Source organism: Podarcis gaigeae (genome assembly GCF_964106915.1).
Source record: "Podarcis gaigeae genome assembly, chromosome: 13".
NCBI lineage: Eukaryota > Metazoa > Chordata > Lepidosauria > Squamata > Lacertidae > Podarcis > Podarcis gaigeae.
Window position 1 is genome coordinate 19,638,907 of NC_139689.1, and position 20,586 is coordinate 19,659,492.

A 20,586-nucleotide genomic window follows, 5' to 3' on the forward strand; every position below is an offset into this window, starting at 1 on the left:
GGCCTTAGGGTTTTTCAGCACCACGCCCAAGACAAGCTCAGGCAGCAGAGCTGTTGGGCAGCAGGGTGCATGGTATACCAGTAGGAGGCCCCTGTATGTCTTCTAGCCTTATGCCAAATGCAGGCTCTCATCGCCTGACCAAGGATAGAGGGGTTTCCTGGCGGGTCAAATGGTGCTTGTGTGAACTATTTATTTTATTTACATCCCACACCTTCCTCCCATGGTGGCAGCTCCCCAACAACAACCCTGTAGTCTGTCTTGAAGCTGCACACTCACCCAGATCTCAGTAATACGTGCCGGCACAACTTCCTTATCCATGATTTAATAGTAGATGGGGGAGATTTCATTTTAATGTGAACTGACCTGGTATTCACCAACAGCACCACCAGGCTAGAGGGCACAGTGGTTAGTCCACCAAGTGCCTGTGGCATGGGGAGGGAGTTTGAAAATCAGCAGTAGCTATCTTGGACCTCACCTCTCCACCATTAATTTAAAATACTTTATATTACAAAAATTACCGTATATATGGCTTGATTGTAGTAAAAACCTTTAAGCGATTTACAACAAATATGAAAATTATCAATAAAAACAGTTAAAACAATTAAAAACTTGTACAAATCATTAAAATTACAATAAAAGAAATTAAAATACATCAACGTCTAAGTGTCTGGCTCTGCTTGCCTATATTTACTTTCCTGTATTCTAATGTCCTTCAGTATTGCTGCTTCTGACAGTGGCAAACAGTAAAACGAACATGTTAGCAAGAAAATAATGAAGCATGTCATGAAGATAATTATATATAAAGCAAGGCAGCAAAAAATATAAATCCTAAAAATGCCATTGCAACTTAAACGGCCTCGGAAAATGAAGCAGTTTTCATCTAGCATAAGAGAGATCTAACTTTTCTAGATAGCTTGGGCACTGTACTTGTAGCATTGCTAACTTTGGAAGTAGACTACTGCAACAAGTTTTGTTTGGGGCTTCCCTTGTGTTTCCCAGCAACATGTGCAGAATGCAACGGCCTGGCTTCTGATAAAGGTTTCATATCAACAGCACAGAACCCCTCTCCTTAAGGATGTTTAGTGGCTGCCTATATACTACTGGGGGACGCAGGTGGCGCTGTGGGTTAAAGCCTCAGCGCCTAGGACTTGCCGATCGAAAGGTCGGCGGTTCGAATCCCTGCGGCGGGGTGCGCTCCCGCTGCTCGGTCCCAGCGCCTGCCAACCTAGCAGTTCGAAAGCACCTCCGGGTGCAAGTAGATAAATAGGGACCGCTTACTGGCGGGAAGGTAAACGGCGTTTCCGTGTGCGGCTCTGGCTCGCCAGATGCAGCTTTGTCACACTGGCCACGTGACCCGGAAGTGTCTCCGGACAGCGCTGGCCCCTGGCCTCTTGAGTGAGATGGGCGCACAACCCCAGAGTCTGTCAAGACTCGCCCATACTGGCAGGGGTACCTTTACCTTTACCTTTATATACTACTGGGGCCAAATTAAAAGTCTTACTGCTAGTTAGTTTATAAAGCCCTGAACAGTTTACTTGAGGGACCGCCTGTCTTCATATCTAACTGTCCAGGTTTTATGTTTGGCAGGAAAGGCAGTCTCTGCAAACAGAGGGCATTTTGTGTGAATGCACCTAGGTGGTAGAACTCCTTCCATCTGTACTTTTCTGCTTACACAGGGGCCTTATCTGTGCAACCCATCAGTTATTGTATATCATTGCCCAGCTCAGCTGCTGGCTAAGTATTCTTATGCTATGTGTTATGTTTAGCACCTGGGCACTCTGTTCACTATGTGGTATCTAAGCTGGTCAATCCTCCCCACTCACCTCAAGCCTCTTGGTTTGAAAAAAAAGAAAGAGATATGGTAAAGTTAAAAATTGAATTCCCCGAATGGTGGGGGGCAAGTACTCTTTGGTGAGAGAGCCCCAGGAGAGATTTTAAATCACAAAACAAGCAGCAAAGTAAAGCGTGGAAATATAGACTGACTTTTAAAATACCCCAAGTTGCTTCTAAAGTTCCCCACTTTCCTTAGCTTGGAATGAGGCCACCAGATTGGTAAGCTAGAAATGGTTTACTTACAAACTCTTCAAAGGTCAGATTCATGTGCTTTTCCATGCAGCAGCAAGAAAATACAGGCAGTACAGTAAAACATAGATTCCAAAATGGCTAGTGTTTCTAAATTATTTTTATAGAAACATAAAGATGGCTTTATTAAGCCACATGGCTTGCAGCAACCAGCTTGGACCTCCTTACTAGTAGGGTTCACATGGTGCAATTGAGAAAACAAAGAGTTTGATAACCTTTCCTCCCAAGGTGAGGTGGAGTGATCCAGCTAAACCTGGCAGAACAGCTTACTCTATGGTCTTAACCTCTTCATACATTAATCAGAGTTAAGCATCTTGGTTATATGAGGCTGGATATCCCGCAAGGCTCTGGTTTCAAGCTCTGGTCTCCTCTCAAATCCATTTCTGTCTTGGGCTAGAATCAGTTTTGAAGAGAGTTGAAAATGGTCTTCCGTGTATGTGATATTTACACTGAAATTAAGATTTCTAATTGAACAAATGGGAGCTTGCATTTCAAGGCAAATAACAGATGCACCCCCACCCCTGCCGCCACCTGCCACGCCTCTGATTTACTTTCTTTAATGCCTGAAATTGCTAATTGTATGAATGATGGCGTGTCTTGCTTGGCCCTGAACGACACTGAGAATGCTTGTACATAACTATTTCCACATTAACGAATGCAAATACAGCAGAACATATGGAACTCAGGAAGCATGAGACATAAGGCACTAACCGCTTCATATTATTTTTTCTTTAAATGAATGATTAGGAATGCTTCACTAAGTATCAGACCTGGACAAATATATCTTAGGGATAGACACATTTGGATGCCTCTAAGAGGTAAATACAGTCAAAGAACAATATGGAGCAAGAACCACACATTGGATGACTAGGATTTTAACTTGTTCAATGTAAAGTTTCTTTCTTTCTTTCTTTCTTTCTTTCTTTCTTTCTTTCTTTCTTTCTTTCTTTCTTTCTTCAGTGGGTGGCTGAATTTGCCCAGACAATGAGTTTCTTTCCCCTTTCTCCTGCACTGTTGTGTTCTGGGATGTAGAAAATTGCTCTTGGCTCAGGGAGCCTGAAGGCTTGTAAATCACCCCCCTTTCATTAGACACTTTCATTTGGTAAGCAATAAAGTGCTGAGGAACAGAAAATGCTAGATAAATGAAGCTGCTAATTTACTGGGTGTCTTTTAAAGCAGAGGGGAAAACAATAAAGTTAGGTTTGTGTAAGCATTTGTTTGTGGCTCAGCCTCCTGTCCTGCTTCTATCCTTAAAGCTCAGCTTTCGCTCCCTCCCTCCCCTCCCTCCCTCCAAATGATCCTCTCAGAAGACATGGCTCCAGGCATCTATTTGCCTTCAAGACAAAAGTATCCAGGGTCCCTAACATCTTGTCCATTTCTCTCATGTAACTTCATGGATGAGTGGGGATTTGAATGCAGGCCTCTCTGGTCCAAGCCCTAAGAACATTCAGCATATTACAGGACAACAAACCCGGGTTTACCACTAGGGGCTTAACTTTACATTATGTGCAAATGTGCACCAGAGCTTAAATTCCCTTTTGTTAAAAGAAGAAAAACGGTTTGAGGAGGGTGTAACTGAGAGTCAAGAAGTGGTATTGCGGGACGCAGGTGGCGCTCTGGGGGATGCGGGTGGCGCTTGTGGGTTAAACCACAGAACCTAGGACTTGCCGATCAGAAGGTCGGTGGTTCGAATCCCCACAACAGGGTGAGCTCCCGTTGCTCGGTCTCTGCTCCTGCCAACCTAGCAGTTTGAAAGCACGTCAAAGTGCAAGTAGATAAATAGGTACCGCTCTGGCAGGAAGGTAAACGGCGTTTCCGTGCACTGCTCTGGTTCACCAGAAGCGGCTTAGTCATGCTGGTCACATGACCCGGAAGCTGTAGGCCGGCTCCCTCGCAACCCCATAGTCGGCCACAACTGGACCTAATGGTCAGGGGTCCCTTTACCCTTCACCTTTAAGTGGTATCTAGGGAGAGGGAAGGGGAACATTCCCCTTTCCCCACTCCAGATCTCCTCTCATGCAGCTCTCTCTCTCTCCATCCCCCTTCCTGGATTTCAAGGGCGTGTTTGCCTAATAGTAAAACAAAGGCAAACATAAGTGAGAACTGTACCTTTTAAACTGGCTTAACTGTCCTGATTTCCCCCCAGGAACTCTAGGTACTATAGTTCCATGAAGTGGTTTAGGGATTCCAAAGAGCAATTTCCCTTCATGGTCCCAAAAGTACAACCCTCAAGTTCATGGACAGAAGCCAAGGCAGTTAAACGCATCTCATACCAGTTCAAGCATGACATGTAGTCATGGTCTTAGTGAATTTTCATGTGATTTTCATGTGGGTTTTCTGTGCAGCGCTGTGACAGTAACATGTGCTGACAAATTATGAAAGTTTTCCCATTGGAAAGTCTGAGAAGGCCGTGATGGCATACACACCATACATTTAAAGCACCCCTAAAAAGTGGAAAACTCAAGAATTACCAACAATAGAAGAATGGCAGATGAAGATGATGGATTTTTCAGACCTAGCCGACCTAACCAGAAGAGTCCGCGACCAGAAGGAGGAGTAGTATCAGGAAGAGTGGAATAAATTTAATGATTATTTAGTTAAATTTGTTAAGTTAAACTAACTGAAAACAGCTTGCAGATACTTAATGGGCTAAGGATTTTATTTATGTTAAGTGATGAATTAATATGTTTAATTCCATAAGGTGAAGATCTAAGGATGTTAATGTTTAAGTTAAATTTCATAAAAATTGGGATTTGGAAAACCGTTAAAAGGACATGCAATGAAATTCAACCAAGGGGAAGCGAGGAAGTCACTTAACAAAGTTAATAACTGTAATTTTCAATAAGGCTATGATTTATGTTTGTATGTTTTGTGTGTTTGTTTGTTTGTTTGTTTATAATATTGTGAAAACTAATATTATTATTTTTTGAAAATAATAATAATAAAGCACCCCTGAAAGAATCCTGGGAGCTGTAGCTTGTTAAGGGTGCAAGGAATTATAGCCTCTGTGAGGGGTAAACTAGAGTTCCCAGGATTCTTTTGCAGGGCGGAGATGCTCTTAAATGTGCTTTAAATATATGGTTTGCATGCAGCACATATTTTAAAGGCCCCATCTGCACTATACCTTTAAAGTGGTTTTCTACTACTACTTTAAATGGTCATAGCTCTTCCCAAAGAACTCTGGGAACCCAAGTTTGCCCATCACAGAGCTATAATTCCCAGCACCTTTAACAAACTACAGTTCCTAAGATTATTTGGGGAGGTATGCTTTAAATTTATAGTGTGCATGGAGCTAGCTGCACCTCCAAAAATCCTGTTTTGAGTAGCCAACCAGTTATTGCCGGAAAGCCCACAAACCAGTCGCATGATGGCAAGGGTCCCTCTCTCACTGTATCATTTCAGTACCTGGTAGTCAGAAGGCACAAATTATGTGTCTTCTTACTCCATGGTGCATGAGGAATAGCACCAGGTATCTGTGCGCCACCATTTTGTGTGAGTGAAACACGGTGGCAACTGGGGTCTGCATGCATGCAATTATTTGTTTATTTACTTATAAAATTTATACACCGCTTGGCTGTAATAAAAAAAAAAACCCCAAAGCTGTTTACGACAAAGTAAAACAATAAAACCAATAATAATTCACAGCCAATATACAAAAGTTGAAAATGCTAAAACAGATTAAAATTACCTCAACTTTCTAAGCATCTGAGCAGACTTGTCTGAACAAGGATGTTTTTAGTAGGTGCCGAAAAGAGATAGCAAAGCCACGTGCTTGATCTCAATAGGCAGGGAATTCCAAAGTTCTGCCACACTAAAAAATCAAATTCTCACTGCAGCTTTAATGGCTGACACAGTGAAATTATTACTGTAAGCCCACAACTCACACAGGGGTTACATTCTCGGGATGGCGACTAAAGGCAAAATCACATCTAGTCAAAACCCACTGGGTTCAATGGTAGGCAGGATTGCCAAAGTCGTTTCCCCCAGAACCCCTTTTAGGTTTTTTAAAATTATATTTGCCACATACGTAAAGCTAAAGGTGCACAAGTTAAATGTGTGTAAGTTGCAGGCTTACTGTATTATTTTTTAATTGACCACACTGCGTATGATTCCAAGACCGTTTCAGCATGTGTGGAAACTGCTGCCATTTTGCACTGGATTATTTATTCATCCTGTTTGCATTCTACCTCCAACAAACTCAGGGCAGAGTATTTTTCAGCATCCCATATTTTTCCTTTACAAAATCCTAGGAGGGTGCTTAGGCTGGAAGGTAGTAACTGGATCAAAACCATCCAATATGATTATCAGAGTTGAGGAAGGCTTTGAACCCATGTTGAAGAGTGCCTGGCGTGCTCTGGTCCATGGGGTCACGAAGAGTCGGACACGACTAAACAACAACAACAATGAACCCATGTTTAAGGCTGTTCACCTTGTGGTTAGTGCACCCACTAACGCCCCCTTCTGACACCAATTGGCCACACCCCTCATTGGTCAGAATTGTGGAGGCCTGTCTGTACACAGGCCTCTTTTCAGACCAAAGCTGAATGAATGGCTGTCAGGCAGATGTGGCCTCAGTGTCATCCAGTGCGGTGATTGTGGCTTGCAGCAGGTCCAATCCCCTGCCCCATATGTTTGTTGAAGGTGGGTCATTTGAATATTTCTTCTCTCTGATCCGAATGGGAATCTCTCTGGGATGCATGAGGCAACGTGTTTGGATGACTTTGAGAAAATGGTTCTGTGTGACATAAAATACAGTTCATGACACCATGGGAATGGAGTCTAGTCTGCCGTTGAGATGGAGCAGGGACTTTTCAGTGGCGGCCTCTAAGCTCTGGGATTCCCTCCTACCCATTCTGCGGTCCTTGTTCTCACATTCTGCCACCTCTTCCTTCCAGAGGACAGGGAAAAAATATATTTCATTCTGCCTTTCCTGTTTGGTTGTTTATTTGATAATTATGGGATTCTGCCACCACTGTTTCAGCAGCTGTTTCCCTTTATTCAGTGTTTTAATTTTATTGTTGTTTACGTAACAATTAATTGTTTTCCCATTAATATTGTTTTAAATCTTTTTATCACTGTTGGACACTGCTTGGTGGTCGAAAAGCAGCATGCAGCTACTGTAAATAAATACAGCAACACTTCCTATCTAGGTGTAAGACATTTTCTGCAAGCATGAAATATTGTGCATGATCTGTTATGTTTGTGTGTGTATGTTTGTGTGTGAGAGACTCTGTTTATGCCTGTGTGTGTGAGAGAGAAGGAGATTCTCCTTATGCTTATGTGTTTGTGGAATATGACACTGAATCTGGCAGATGCTCAGCGGCATAGCACTACTTGTGTGCAAAATATCCTCTCCCCTTTTGCAGCCCTCTCTGCCTCACTGCCCTGAACCCCTTTTTTAATCACTCCATCCTTTCACCTTCTTGCTCCTGCACTCCCTACTGCTGCTGCTGCTGCTGTTGCTGCTGCTGCTACCCAAGAGCAGGTCTCCATGGTGATAACACCCCCCCATCCATTCCTGCATCCTCCTCCCTTCAGTCTAAGTGACATGCCCATTGTCCAATCCACAACCCGGGCTGCATGGGAGGGCTTTGATCTCCATCAATTTCTCTGCTACCCGAAGAGCAAGGTTTCTGAAGGGGGGGGAACACCCAGCCTCCTTCCCCCCTTTTTCTCTTCCCCCCTTTTTTCCCCTCTTTCCTTCCTTCCTCCTTTCAACTGGGATTTTAGGTTTTTCTCCTTCACCTCTTCCCCACCCCCCCTCTTCCCCACACATCTGCTTCCTCCTGTTCCCTCCCCCTCCCCATGTGAGATCACCTATTGTTACAATGGCTTTCTTGGCCCCCCCTCCATCCTTGCCGCCACTTCTCTTCAGCCACCTTTGACTATCCTCTGCCCTCCCCTCCCTCTATATTTATTCCATTTCCCATCTCCTCCCCTTCCTCAGCAACGAGAGAAGATGATGCCTGGGGATGAGATCCAGGTAGCAGCCAGCCAAGCGGTCGCACATCCTCCGAAGGATGCAGGCGACACAACGATCTGTTGGGTACCATTGTTCTTGCCGTCTTCGGCTCTGCTCCATCCCTTCTGATGACTGATGCCCACCGTGTCTCTGCTTTTCTGTGCATTGCTGGCTGGCGGATCTTTCCCTCCCTCTCTCTCTCCCCCTCTCTCTCCACTCCCCACCCCCACCCCGCACCTACGTCTTGAGACCTCTCCCCGCCTTCCTGATCCATGATCCCAGACTCCCCCTAAGATGCTAAGACAAGGCCCCTTCCTTCTCCTGGCTGCGTCCATGTCGTATTTCAACCCAGAGAAAGCTTTGGCAGCGCCTTCGGAAAACGGTGAGTCTTCTTGGCAGGTTGCGAGGGCTCCCATTCATCTGTGACAGTGGCCACCCCTCCTTGCCTTTGCCTCCCTTGCCTCCACCATCTGTGGCCACCTGTTTGTGTGATGGGTTACCTGCCCAAATGAGACAACCATCCCACTTTCATGTGTGCAAAGCTGGGCACGGCGGCAGGGCTTGCGGGATTTCTCGCTTCCCAAACAAGAGGCTGGCGGTGTTTTCTGGGTTAATAAATTCCATTCCGGAGAGAAGGCTGGGATTCCTGTACAGACCAAATTAATCATTGCTGGTTTTCCTCAGATGCCTATGCCGGCGGTTCTTTGCTGGTTGACTGGATTCCCCCAACCCCTTCTTCCTTTCCGACCCTGGCGAGGGAAATTGAGTAGACCTGGAGGGGCTGAAGGAGTGGCAAACAAGAATAGAAGTTATTTGGGGTGTGCGAGAACAAATATGTTTTTGTACATGGTGGGGCCCATGATCAGAGCACAGCAGCAAAGATCTGGGATTAGTGTGTGAAGAAAACAAGGAGTGTGTGTGTGTGTGTGTGAGAGAGAGAGAGAGAGAGAGAGAGAGAGAGAGGTGGGGAGGGGTGGGCGTGAGGTCTGTGGCATCTTGAATATATAGCATGAAGCCACATTTGGTCTGGCAGCCATCTGGAGAGAGCGGCGTGACTCACTATGGATGTGCCCTTGGCACAAGGGTCTGGTGGTGGTAGAGTTTTGTGGGAATTGGCATGTGCTGTGGGACTGCTGAAGTGCTGGGAGGGCCGGCATGCCTGAGATAGAGAAGGTACTTGGGGCCTGAAGGGGGGTTGTGAAGATGAGCTGAAAGAGAGAGGAAGGTAGAGGTGTGTGCGTAAGGGACGAAAAGCTGAAGGGAAGGGTGGGTGGATATGTACTGATGGATCGTACAGGTAAGAGTAAGTGACAGGACCTCATCCACTGCTTACCCTTCTGTAAAATGGGAGCAATAAAGACTTTCCTCATAATGTTAGCTTGTGGGGTGTTTACAAGTGTGTGTGTGTGTGTGTGTGTGTGAGAGAGAGAGAGAGAGAGAGAGAGAGAGAGAGAGAGAGGGTGGGGTGGGGGAGAGAGGTCACACCCACACCATACATTTAAAGTATATGACTCCTCACAGAGCTACAATTCCCAGCTCCCTTAACAAACTACACTTCCCATGATTCCTTGGGGGAAACCATGCTCTTTAAATGTATAGCGTGGCTGCGGCCAGAGATTAGGACAAGGGAACATTGCTTGTGGTTTTACTGGAAGTCACTGCCTGGCCTGTTGCGTGAAACAGGATGTTTGCATTGGATCAACATTTGGTCCTATCCGATAGGGTTCTTGTTTTCTGCGAGACAGAAATAATCACAAAGATTAGTTCCTCGCAGTGAATTCTGAAACACTGTTGGATCAAAAGGCCTGTCAAACAGGCCAGGAGTTTTATCTTCCTTATACCCTTAAAGGACATTCAAAACACATTCTTTTCATCAAAGAATTCTAAGCTTTGTAGTTTACCCCTCATGAGTTGCAGTTCCCAGAAATCCTTAAGAAACTACACTGCCTCAAATTCCTTGAGGGGAAGGGGAATGTGCTTTTAATGTGCTTTAAAGCTATAGTGTGTATGCAGCTTTGGACAAATTCAATGTTATTCTTGACAAAGTAGCTAATGAGTTTTATTTCAGGATCCTGTCACCCCTACTGTTCCAACAGCTGGAAAGTTTTTTCCTGAGTTATAATCAAAGCCCTTTCTCTTGCAAAGTCAGTGTGTTCCCTCATGTACAACCCTTCCAATATTTCCCTCTCTTTTTCACCTCTCGTTCTATACATGCTCTGGTGCCATACTGCAGGCTGGAATGGTGGGACTCAGGCTACCATTGGCTTACTTGCCATGATGTCACCCGGAGGGTAGGGTGTCCTGGGTTGAGACCTTGGACCTTTTTGGCCCAGATGCTTTCTTCTGCAGACAAGGGCAGATAAATCCATAGGGAAACAATTGATTGTTCTAGTAGCCCATTCAAGGACAGGCTAATCAAGGCCATTTGGGTGATGTCAGAAGAAGCAGTTTGGTGGGAAGTCCCATGACTTCATGATGGGCTCGGGACAGAGGATGTGACATTTCCCTTTGCTTCATCAAGAAAAAGTCTATGGGCTCACCACAGACTGTTTGCCAGGCTTCTCTTAATGTAGGGATTCATATATTTTTCCTGGAAAATCCAGCTGGATTTCCATTTCTGGTATAACTTTTTCCATGTAACCACCCCCAAGCCTTTAGAAAAGAGACACCTCCAACTAGAGGATTAAACTGGTTTAACGGTCAATTCCCATTCCTACAAAACCCTGGGAATTGTAATTATTTTGGAGGAAGGGGCTAGACACCTCAGCATCTTCACCAAACTACAGTTTCCAGAATTCTTTTTTTTGGGGGGGTGGGGGGGAGTAATGGCAGTTAGAGAGGTATAAAACAGTTTATATAGCCATGGCAGTATATTGACTGTTTTAGTTTTTTTCGGTTTTAGATCTGAAAAATACATCTGCACAGTTTAGAGTTCTGCTTCTGAGGCACCAAATGGACAGGTGGTTGGCAGTGAATGGAAAGTGGGATGGATAAAGTAATTGACAGGGAGTTGGTAAAAAGATTCCATTGGGGAAGACCCGGCCTCAGCACCCAGCATGTCAGGGCAAATGTCAGGACCCTCCTGGATGGGTGCCACCATCCTTTCATATAAATTTTGCCTAAGCATTTTGATAGGGGAGCAACTGCTGCCACAGCCATCTTTATCACCTAGAATGTCTCTAGGCCTCAAATCCATGGAGCCCAAAGGCATTCTGAGGGGAGGGAAAGATGGTGGCAGCTATAGCTGCTTTCCTCAGCTGCTGGTAACCTTCTGCGGTGTCCAAGTGAGGTTGTGGGGAGTGAGAATTGGTAGGGATGGGTGGCGGTGCTGAGCCCAACACGCAGCAGAGCAAGTGGCAAGGCACTGGTGTCTTCATTTGTCTGGAAAGACCAACCAGCATGGCAGTGTGGAGGACTGGAGGAAAAGCTTGCTGAGGACCCATTCACACTGGGCGCTGTAGGGCTAGATGTCAGGAGGTCTGCATGTGGGGAAAAGAGGAGACTGGAGTCACGTGGCTGGGAGGGTAAGTAGTACTGTAGTTTGTTAAGAGGATGAGGAGTGGAGGAATGTTTATGATCATGAATGGAAGGAACGGTTTCTGCCCTGGTCTAGGGAAGTGTGTAGCCAGATTTGTGGTGGAACCGGATTAAACATGAAATAACAGATGACTGGAGAATGGTGCCGTAGGTCCTGAACAGATGTGTAAGGGCTGAAACCACAGAGAATTTGTTTACATTTGGGGGGTTGAAAAAACACACACACACACCTGACATCTGTCCTCCATTCTCTCTCATTGACTGCATCTCAGTCCCAAGATGTAGAATTCTGGAAGAAAATTTGAATGCTTGCTTATTTACTCTCACTCACGGTCCTAGCGTTAGGCAGAGTGAGGCGGCTGCCTCAGGTGGTGGATGGTGGAAGACAGGCAATGGCAGCGAGGTGTTGGACAAAGCTGTGTGTTCCCTAGGGGTTTCTCTCCACCTCCTAAGCACGTACGCTGCCCTCAGGCAAGGTGGAGGAGGCTAGCCTGTCACCTGTCTTCAGCTCTCAGGCTGCATATGCACCATGTCTTTAAAGCACATTGAAAGTACATTGATTCCCCCAAAGAACCCTGTGAATTGTAGTTTACCCCTCACAGAACTATACTTCCCAGCACCCTTAACATACTGCAGCGCCCAGGATTCTGCGTGGGGAAGCTAGATGCTTTCAATGTGTGATGTGTGTACAACCTAGTCTCATTTCTGCTTTACAAGTAATAGGAGGGTGCCATCTTGTATTTTGCCTCAGGCAGCGAAAAAAGTTTGGGTCAGCCCAGCTGCTTTGGCTGATTCTTATAAATGCCATATTATGGATTGTGGACAAACCTAGCTTTTGACATTTTAAAATGTGCTTTAGAGAAAGACCTTGTCCCCTTTCTTCCTCTGCCTCTTGCCTCCCCTGCAGATGGCTTGTCCCAAGGCCGGGCTCCCCTGGCCCCTCCCTATGCTGTGGTCCTGATCTCCTGCTCAGGCTTGCTGGCCTTTATCTTCCTCCTCCTCACCTGCCTGTGCTGCAAACGGGGCGATGTGGGGTTCAAGGTGAGCCTGGTTGTGGGGATTTGAGGTTGGTCATGGAATGCTTTGGGGAAGGGATGTTGTTGTTATTTGCTGAAAGGCATTTGTGGCTTGTATTCTGTGAAGCTAAACAGCATCATGGTTTGAAGTGTACAGTTTCCTAAGCAAAACCTATAGCCCTCCCATTAGTCCCTGAAGGTCAGGGATGATGGGAGGGACACAAGTTCCCCATCCCTCATGTTGGTGAGAAGACCTTGTACCAGCGGTTAACCACATTGGGCATTTCCTGTGGGCCCCATTACTCTAAAGTGCTCCTCGCCAGCCTGATCTGCTGCCCACTAGCTCACCATTGGGTCCAGCTCCACCCCATAGCAGTTGGCTAGCAACCTCTACCTCCTTGCTTGGGCACTGAGAAGGGGGCCAGAGGGTCCTTCTTCTCAGATTCTGGCCTTCTTGGTGAGATGGCTAGGCATTGCCTGCGCTAGTGCGGTTTGCTGTGATAGCTAAAAAGGCTTTTGAAAATCATTCATTTTTTTGAAAAAGTTAATAATCATAGACTTGTACAGTTGGGTCCAAGAGAATTGTCTAGCCCAACTCTCTGCAATGCATGACTCTTTTGCCCAAAGTGGGGCTCAAACCCACAACCGTGAGATTAAGAGTCTCATGCTCTTATTAACTGAGCCGCAAGAGTAGAAAGGAGCGCCAAAGGTCAGTCCTCTGTGTTTAAAAAGTCTTTCGAGCCGCCATGGCAAACCACAGAAGTGACGGCAGAGGCATTCTCCAGGCCACCACATCACCAAAATGCTTGTCTCTATAAAGGATGTCTTTGGCCCTTTCTCAGAGCCCAGGTGCTGAGGGAGGTGCCAGCGAAGCTGTTATTGTAGCCGTGAAGAATGTTTTTAAACAGGATTAAGAGAGACGTCAGGGCGGAAGGGAAGAGGAGGGCGGCAGTGTTGTCCCACAAAGGGGAATATCAGGTGCAGCAGGGGTAACTCTGATGATGGTGGTGTTGCATTGGCCATGCCAAGGTCCCCATTAAACCTGGCACCAGCCCTGTTGGTGGGTTCTGACGCTTGGGGATGGCAAGGCCATGGGGAAACACTGAGGTTGCTAATTCAGGCAACAGACTGGGAAATAATGGGGAAACCAGCAGAATATCTTATCATCCTTACACTCCCCTCTGCCCACCTGGCAGGAATTTGAGAACCCTGATGGAGAAGAATATTCTGGAGAATACACACCACCTGCAGAGGAGACGTCCTCCTCTCAGTCTATCCCGGATGTCTACATTCTGCCTCTCTCAGAGGTCTCTCTCCCATCCTCCAACCAGCAGATGCCCAAAACAGGTAAGATTCATTGGAGAGGGCATGCATGCACCTGCCTGTCTCTTTATTTGCTGATTTGCTACTGGGTTAGGTTCAAGGTACTTGTGTTTATCCACAAAGTCCTAAACAACTTGGGCTCAAAGTGCCTTGGGGACCACCTGATTCCTCATGCTCCACCTTGATCACTGGGATCCTCTGATGGGGCCCTTCTGGTGGCTCCCCATGGCCCTAAGGATCAGTTGGCCATCTCTAGGTCCCAGGCCTTTTGTATGGCAGACCTTGCCCTGTGGAACTGCCTACAAATGGAGGCTTGGCAGGAACCATCCCTCTCTTCCTTCAGACGTCGTTTGAAAACTTTTTCTTTTACAATATTCCCCCCTCCCCTCATAGCCAGCCAGTATTTATTGATATTTATTGCTGTTATTATGGCTCTTCTGATTTTACCTTTATATGTGTACTCCGCCTAGTTCTATTTTTATGGAAGTGTGGATTGTAAATTTGTAAAAATAAACAAACAAATCCCACACCAGCTTGGCCCCATATAGATGGGGAGCTTTTGGTCCTTCAGACCCTGTTGAACAACAACCTCCGCCAACCCTGGCCATTTTCTGTGTTTGCTAGGGCTGATGGAAATTGTAGTTCAGCAACATTTGGAGGGCCAAAGGTTCTCCATTCTTGCCCAGAATGATAGGTGGCCTACAAAGGGAGAAGCAGCGCTCATTATATTTGCCAGGAAGGTGATACCATCCTGCCCCATCAGCTGCTGCTGCTAGCTTATGTTCCAGTAGCTTGTCTATTAACTTTTGAATGTGGGGGGAAACGAAGTTGGGAGGTTCATGCTCAAGTCATTGGGTCATGACATTGACTTCTGTTACTGCCACGCTCTGTCTCTCTTTCAGATCTAGTTAAACACTTGGGACTCAGCAGACAACACCTCAGTTATTTGCAGGAGATTGGAAATGGCTGGTTTGGAAAGGTGAGCAAAAGCTTGTTGTTGGGGATGTGATTTTTGTTGTGGGACCCAAGGTTCTTTCCTGCGGGCTCCAGTTTTATTCTCAGGGAATATGAAGAGCCACTGTAAGTTTAAAAATAGCAATAATTTGAAATATTATTATGCAGCTAACAACAACAGAGTAACAGGACACTTATGTAATGCAGATGCACAAAATGAAACAACAGTAAATAAAACAACAACCATGGTTACATCCACGCCATATATTTTAAAGCACATGGCTTCCACCAAAGGATCCTGAGATGTGTAGTTTGTTAAGGTTGCAGGGAATTGTAGCTCTGTGAGGGGTAAACGACAGTTCTGCAGATTCTTATGTCCTTTAAATGTGCGTTAAATGTTCTCTAACTGTGTAGTGTGGGTGTGACCAGTCAATTGCACAATACAGGAAAAATAAATAAATCTCAATATTGGGTGGAAAGGATAAAAGAAAACCTACAGCCATCTTACATTTAAATAACCAGGATCGAGAAGGTCCTCTCTCTCCAGTTGCCACCTGCCTAAATTTAGATTAGAGGGACATAGAGAGAAGCCTTCAAAAATGAACAGAAGGTTCAGTGAGTAAAAGGCAGTATCCGGACACAAAGCTGGGTAGGGCTTTATAGGTAATTATGAATTACCTTTGAATTGTGCCCAGAAATGAACTGGCAGTCAGAGTGGCCCTGTAACAACTGGCGAGATGTGTTTTGTTTAGTTGGTTCCAGGCTGCATACATATCCCTGGCTTAAATCGCTGCCAGGTCATTCTTTTTCTGAACTCTGAAGCTAGTTTGGAAGAGGAAAAAAAATGGATGTGCAATGTTTCATAAGAAATGACAGGATAGATATGGATCATGGCCAATGTCGTGTGGACACCGCTTCCCTAAACCACTGGTAAGATCACACTGGATGGGAGCGTGTGTTCACAACTCTGGTTAGTAACTGTTTCCCCCCCTGTTCCACAGGTAATCCTGGGTGAAATATTCTCAGATTTCACCCCTGCACAGGTTGTAGTGAAGGAGCTACGGGTGAGTGCTGGGCCACTGGAGCAGAGGAAATTCCTGTCAGAGGCCCAACCATATCGGTAAGAAGCAGGAGAAACTGAAGTGGGAGGAAGAAACAAGGGGCAAAATATCCCCATATAAACAGCTACCTTATTTTGAGGCGGCTGCTGCAAGAGCTAAAGCTGTCCATGATTCCAGTAAGTGTTATAACTCATGCCAGTCTCCCCAGTAGCCCATCATCATGTAATAGGCGAGACTCCAGTAACACAATTGCAGTTGTACCTCGGAAGTTGAACAGCTTAATTCCCAAACATTTTGGCTCCCAAACACCGCAAACCCAGAAGTGACTGTTCCGGTTTGCGAACTATTTTTGGAAGCCGAACGTCTGACGGGGCTTCCGCGGCTTCCGATTGGCTGCAGTAGCTTCCTGAGGCCACTCAGAAGCTGCGCTTTGGTTTCCGAATGTTTTGGAAGTTGAATGGACTTCCGGGACGGATTCCGTTCAACTTCCAAGGTACGACTGTACTCCCTGCTCTAAATAAAAAAGCCTGGCGGAACATAAGAAAAGGGAGGAGCATAGGAAAGAAGGAATCTTTTTAAAATGGATTTATACTCAACCCAGTCGAGCTTTGTGTTAAGTTGTGGGTGAACATATCAGACGACACAGCGATTCTTCAAACAGCTCTTGTTTATTCAGAGGCCAGAATAGAACTGAACTGAAGGGTTCAGTCAGCCCGCTTATATAGAGCTCCAGTACAACGTAACTGTAACAACATTTTGTAACTATCCAATCACTGAATGTTACTTTCGATCCCTTATTTGCATATGTGGACCTGAACTATCTACAGTATCCCCCTGCTGGCTCAGGGTGAGAACTTCAGTACATAACACTTTGCTTACTTTGGAATGTAGTGTCAGCTCTTTTTAATTTTATTTGCTAAAATGCAGTTGGGGTACACTTTCAGCCCTCGAAAACTGAGCAGAAACAGGTGCCGCCTCTTTGTGATGAATGGAGCAAAACCTTCTTTTCCCCTCCTCTTTCTGCCCTTCTCTCTGTCCACCCACTTCCCTCAAGAAGCCTCCAGCATCCAAACATATTGCAATGCCTTGGTCTGTGCACAGAGACCATCCCTTTCCTGCTCATCATGGAATTCTGCCAGCTGGTAAGTATCCTTAAGCCAAGAGATGAATTTGGGTGGGAAAACACAAAAGGGATAGATTGCTCTTGCCAGGGGTCCAAACAGATCGCTGTGGGGAGTGGTGGGGAAGGTTCTCCTAACATCACTCCATCTGTTTGGCCATAGCTGCCAAGTGTCCTGGGAAAAAAGGGACATTCTGTTTTTTCACGTGTGGTTGGGGAACTTGCTTGGGTCTGTAGGAAACTTTGTGCTAGCTTCGCTGACTTTGCTCGCCAAGCCTTTTCTCGCCCTGTGTTCCTCCAGGGAGATCTGAAACGTTACCTTCGAGCTCAGCGCAAAGCAGACGGGATGACCCCTGACCTGCTGACCCGTGACCTCAGCACACTACAGCGCATGGCTTACGAGATCACTCTGGGAGTGCTACATTTGCATAAAAACAACTACATCCACAGGTAGACCAGAGACCACAATCCTTGGGTTTTTCAGGAAATGTTGAGCTGTACGGAGCTGTGTATGGTTTAAGCTCTGGAACTCAAAGGGTTTTGCTGATGAATGTGAATTTTAATGATTTGAAATGTAGCGGGCCATACTCCAGATGTGGGTGGCACTGTGGTCTAAACCACTGAGCCTCTTGGGCTTGCCAATCAGAAGGTTGGCAGTTCGAATCCCTGTGATGGGGTGAGCTCCTGTTGCTCCATCCCAGCTCCTGCCAACCTAGCAGTTCGAAAGCACACCAGTGCAAGTAGATAAATAGGTACCGCTGTGGCAGGAAGGTAAATGACATTTCCGTGCACTCTGCCTTCCATCAAGGTGTGAGGTTGCACCAGAAGCATCATGCTGGCCACATGGCCTGGAAAGCTGTCTGTGGACAAACGTCAGCTCCCTCGGCCTGAAAGTGAGATGTGCGCTGCAGCCCCATAGTCGCCTTTGACTGGACTTAACCGTCCAGTGGTCCTTTACTTTTACTTTACTTTACCTCTGAGAGGCAAATTTAGTCCCACTGAGTATAGCTTGAGCAGGTCAGGGGCAGAACAGATGTGTGAACCTGCCTATTGCTGAGCTCTTCTGCTGAGGCCTTACTCGGAGTGTCTCACATTTGAAGATGAGGGGGAGCATCTAAAACAGGAATTTTTCTCTGGTGCCACCCAAAGTTTGGACTGCTTTGTTGTCATTCAGCAGAGCAGTTGTAACTGGGGTGGGGAGTGACGGGTAAGGGCAAGTTTTGTCTATCTTCATCTCAGTGTATCTTGTTTTTCGTTTGTTTTTAAACCCCTCCATAGGCTTCAGGGGTGGGAGATTAACTATGCCAGCTACAGGCTGGTATAGCTGATTAGCTTCATTCTGGGATTTTTTTGGGGGGTGGAGAAGCTTTGTATCCAGGGCCATTCCTGCTCTGCCCACCCCTGGCAAGAATGCATCATTTTACCAATAGAATTACTGCTTTACACCATGGGATTTCCCATGGCATACAGGGGGGACACTGGGTTTGGCTCCCTGCAACAGAAAAACTCCTATCTGCCCCCCTCCCTAGCCCCCTCCAACCAGTGGACCTGGTCTTGTAATGGTGTCCATTACAATTTTTTTCTACTTATCTTTTCCCCTATTTATCCAAGCTCTTGGTGGCACCTGATTAGTTAGTGCTGTTCTGTTTATTTTGGGCCAATTGGCTGCATAAAATTAAATAAATAGAAAGGGAAAGCTGGTGAAGAAATGTGCCCTTTACTCTCTCTCTCTCCATCCCCTGGCCCACCCACCTCCAAGCTGCCCTTACTGGGTATTTTTCTATCCCTCCCTAGTGATCTGGCCCTTCGGAACTGCTTGCTGACCTCTGACCTCACAGTGCGCGTTGGAGACTACGGCCTGTCGCACAACAACTACAAGGTGAGGGGCGGGGCCATCCATGCCACAAGACCCCTGCAGGTAGATTGAAATGTGTTTGCCCATGTCTGGTGACGTCAGGTTTTTGGGGGAGATCCTCCGGCATAATTTCCAATCAGCGCATATATAGTAACTTCCTGCTGAAATCCCTTTTGCTATCACAAAGGATCTGGTTTATTTTTGTCCTGCTTTTCTTGTTCTGTAGCAGTAAGGTGGTAGCATTGAGGAAGCATCACAGAACTGTTAATAAACAGCCTCAACCAGTAAATGCACCAATGTTGTGTCAGGGACATTTTGTGGAATATACCCACAGAAAGACACCTGCTTGGAAAGGCTCAACACCCTATTTTCATCTGTGAAGCTTTGGAGAGTCTGCATCTCCAGTCCTGTTCCACCCATTCCTCATATCTGTTCATAGGAAGACTATTACATCACTCCGGACCGGCTATGGATCCCTTTGCGCTGGGTTGCCCCAGAACTGTTGGATGAGATGCACGGAAGCCTCATTGTGGTGGATCAAACCAAGCAGAGCAATGTCTGGTGAGTTGCAAAGAGACACACACACCCCACACACCTGTGTGTGAGGGAATTTACAACCCTATACTGTGGTACCTTGGTTCTCGAACTTAATCCATTCCAGGAGTCCGTTCGACTCCCAAAACCATTCAAAAGCGAAGGCCCAGCTTTCGATTGGCTGCAGGAGCTTCCTGCACTCAAGTGGAAGCTACGCTGGATGTTCGGCTTCCGAAAAACATTCGCAAACCGGAACACTTACTTCTGGGTTTGTGGCATTCTGGAACTGATTTGTTCGGCTACTAAGCCGTTCAGGAACCAAGGTTTGACTGTATATCTATTCAGAAGTAAGCACCACCAAGTTTAACAGGGCTTACTCCCAGGTAACTGTGCAAAGGATTGCAACCTTAGTTTGCATTTTTGCACCCTTGGATCCAATTGGCTAGAGCTGAAACAAACTTGGTTTTAAAATCCTCAAGGGAATGCTCTGAACTTTGCTTACAAATATTAAAATTCATATCCACCATGTTCAGTGGTGGGGAACCACTGGCCAGTGGGCCTAATTAAGCCCAGCAGGCCTCATATGACTCATGAGGCTGTTTCTGTTGAGTCATGACCATCTGCCCCATGTCAGGTGTAAATACGTAGCAATGTGGGGTTTACAGGCACCCCACGCCAGCTGATCTGTGCTTTTGCAAAAGCTGATCATCAGTACTTTGCCTGGTTGTGTGCCTTCAAAGCACATTTACAGGCACTCTTTGGTGTCAAACCATACCTGCAAACTTGACATTTTCCCTCTTCATTTGCAAGTGCAGCCTGACTGCAACCCTCCCCTGTAAAGAAACTTCAAAGGGTGTTCTTTGAAGATGTACTGTCAGCCTCAAACAGCTGATTGGTGCTAACACCATGCCTTCAAAGGAGCTCACTCTCAGTACCCATCAGCTGATTGGCCCTGAGAGTGAGCCTTTTCCAATTGGTTACCTGATGTCATGACATCAGGTGATTGACAGGTGGGCACCCACTAGTTTAAAAATTGACCACCAGGGGGTGGAGGAGATAAGGGATCCAGCTGGATCCAGCTCAATTCTGACCTAGTTGATTTGAATTTTTAAAATAACATGTCTAGTTTAAGGGTTCTCTTT

At 46.1% G+C, this 20,586-nt stretch overlaps 1 protein-coding gene across 5 annotated transcripts in view; it reads left to right on the forward strand.

Moving 5' to 3' along the window:
• The first annotated feature begins 7,387 nt into the window (after nucleotides 1-7,387).
• Nucleotides 7,388-20,586, forward strand: part of LOC310829410 (serine/threonine-protein kinase LMTK3-like) — a 29,445-nt gene continuing 16,246 nt past the window's right edge. The window contains exons 1-9 of one of the 5 annotated variants that reach the window (XR_014557258.1): nucleotides 7,388-8,426; nucleotides 12,489-12,622; nucleotides 13,794-13,944; nucleotides 14,823-14,899; nucleotides 15,876-15,994; nucleotides 16,990-17,077; nucleotides 17,357-17,505; nucleotides 18,850-18,934; nucleotides 19,350-19,471. Coding sequence is in view for 4 of the 5 variants with exons in the window: in XM_083707805.1 (XP_083563931.1) it covers nucleotides 8,339-8,426; nucleotides 12,489-12,622; nucleotides 13,794-13,944; nucleotides 14,823-14,899; nucleotides 15,876-15,994; nucleotides 16,990-17,077; nucleotides 17,357-17,505; nucleotides 18,850-18,934; nucleotides 19,350-19,471 (1,013 nt within the window). In the remaining variant the exon portion in view is untranslated. Of the gene's footprint in view, nucleotides 8,427-11,473; nucleotides 11,748-11,771; nucleotides 12,133-12,488; nucleotides 12,623-13,793; nucleotides 13,945-14,822; nucleotides 14,900-15,875; nucleotides 15,995-16,989; nucleotides 17,078-17,356; nucleotides 17,506-18,849; nucleotides 18,935-19,349; nucleotides 19,472-20,586 lie in introns of those variants that run through there. The other 4 variants (XM_083707805.1, XM_083707806.1, XM_083707808.1 and 1 more) reach the window with 4 other exon arrangements.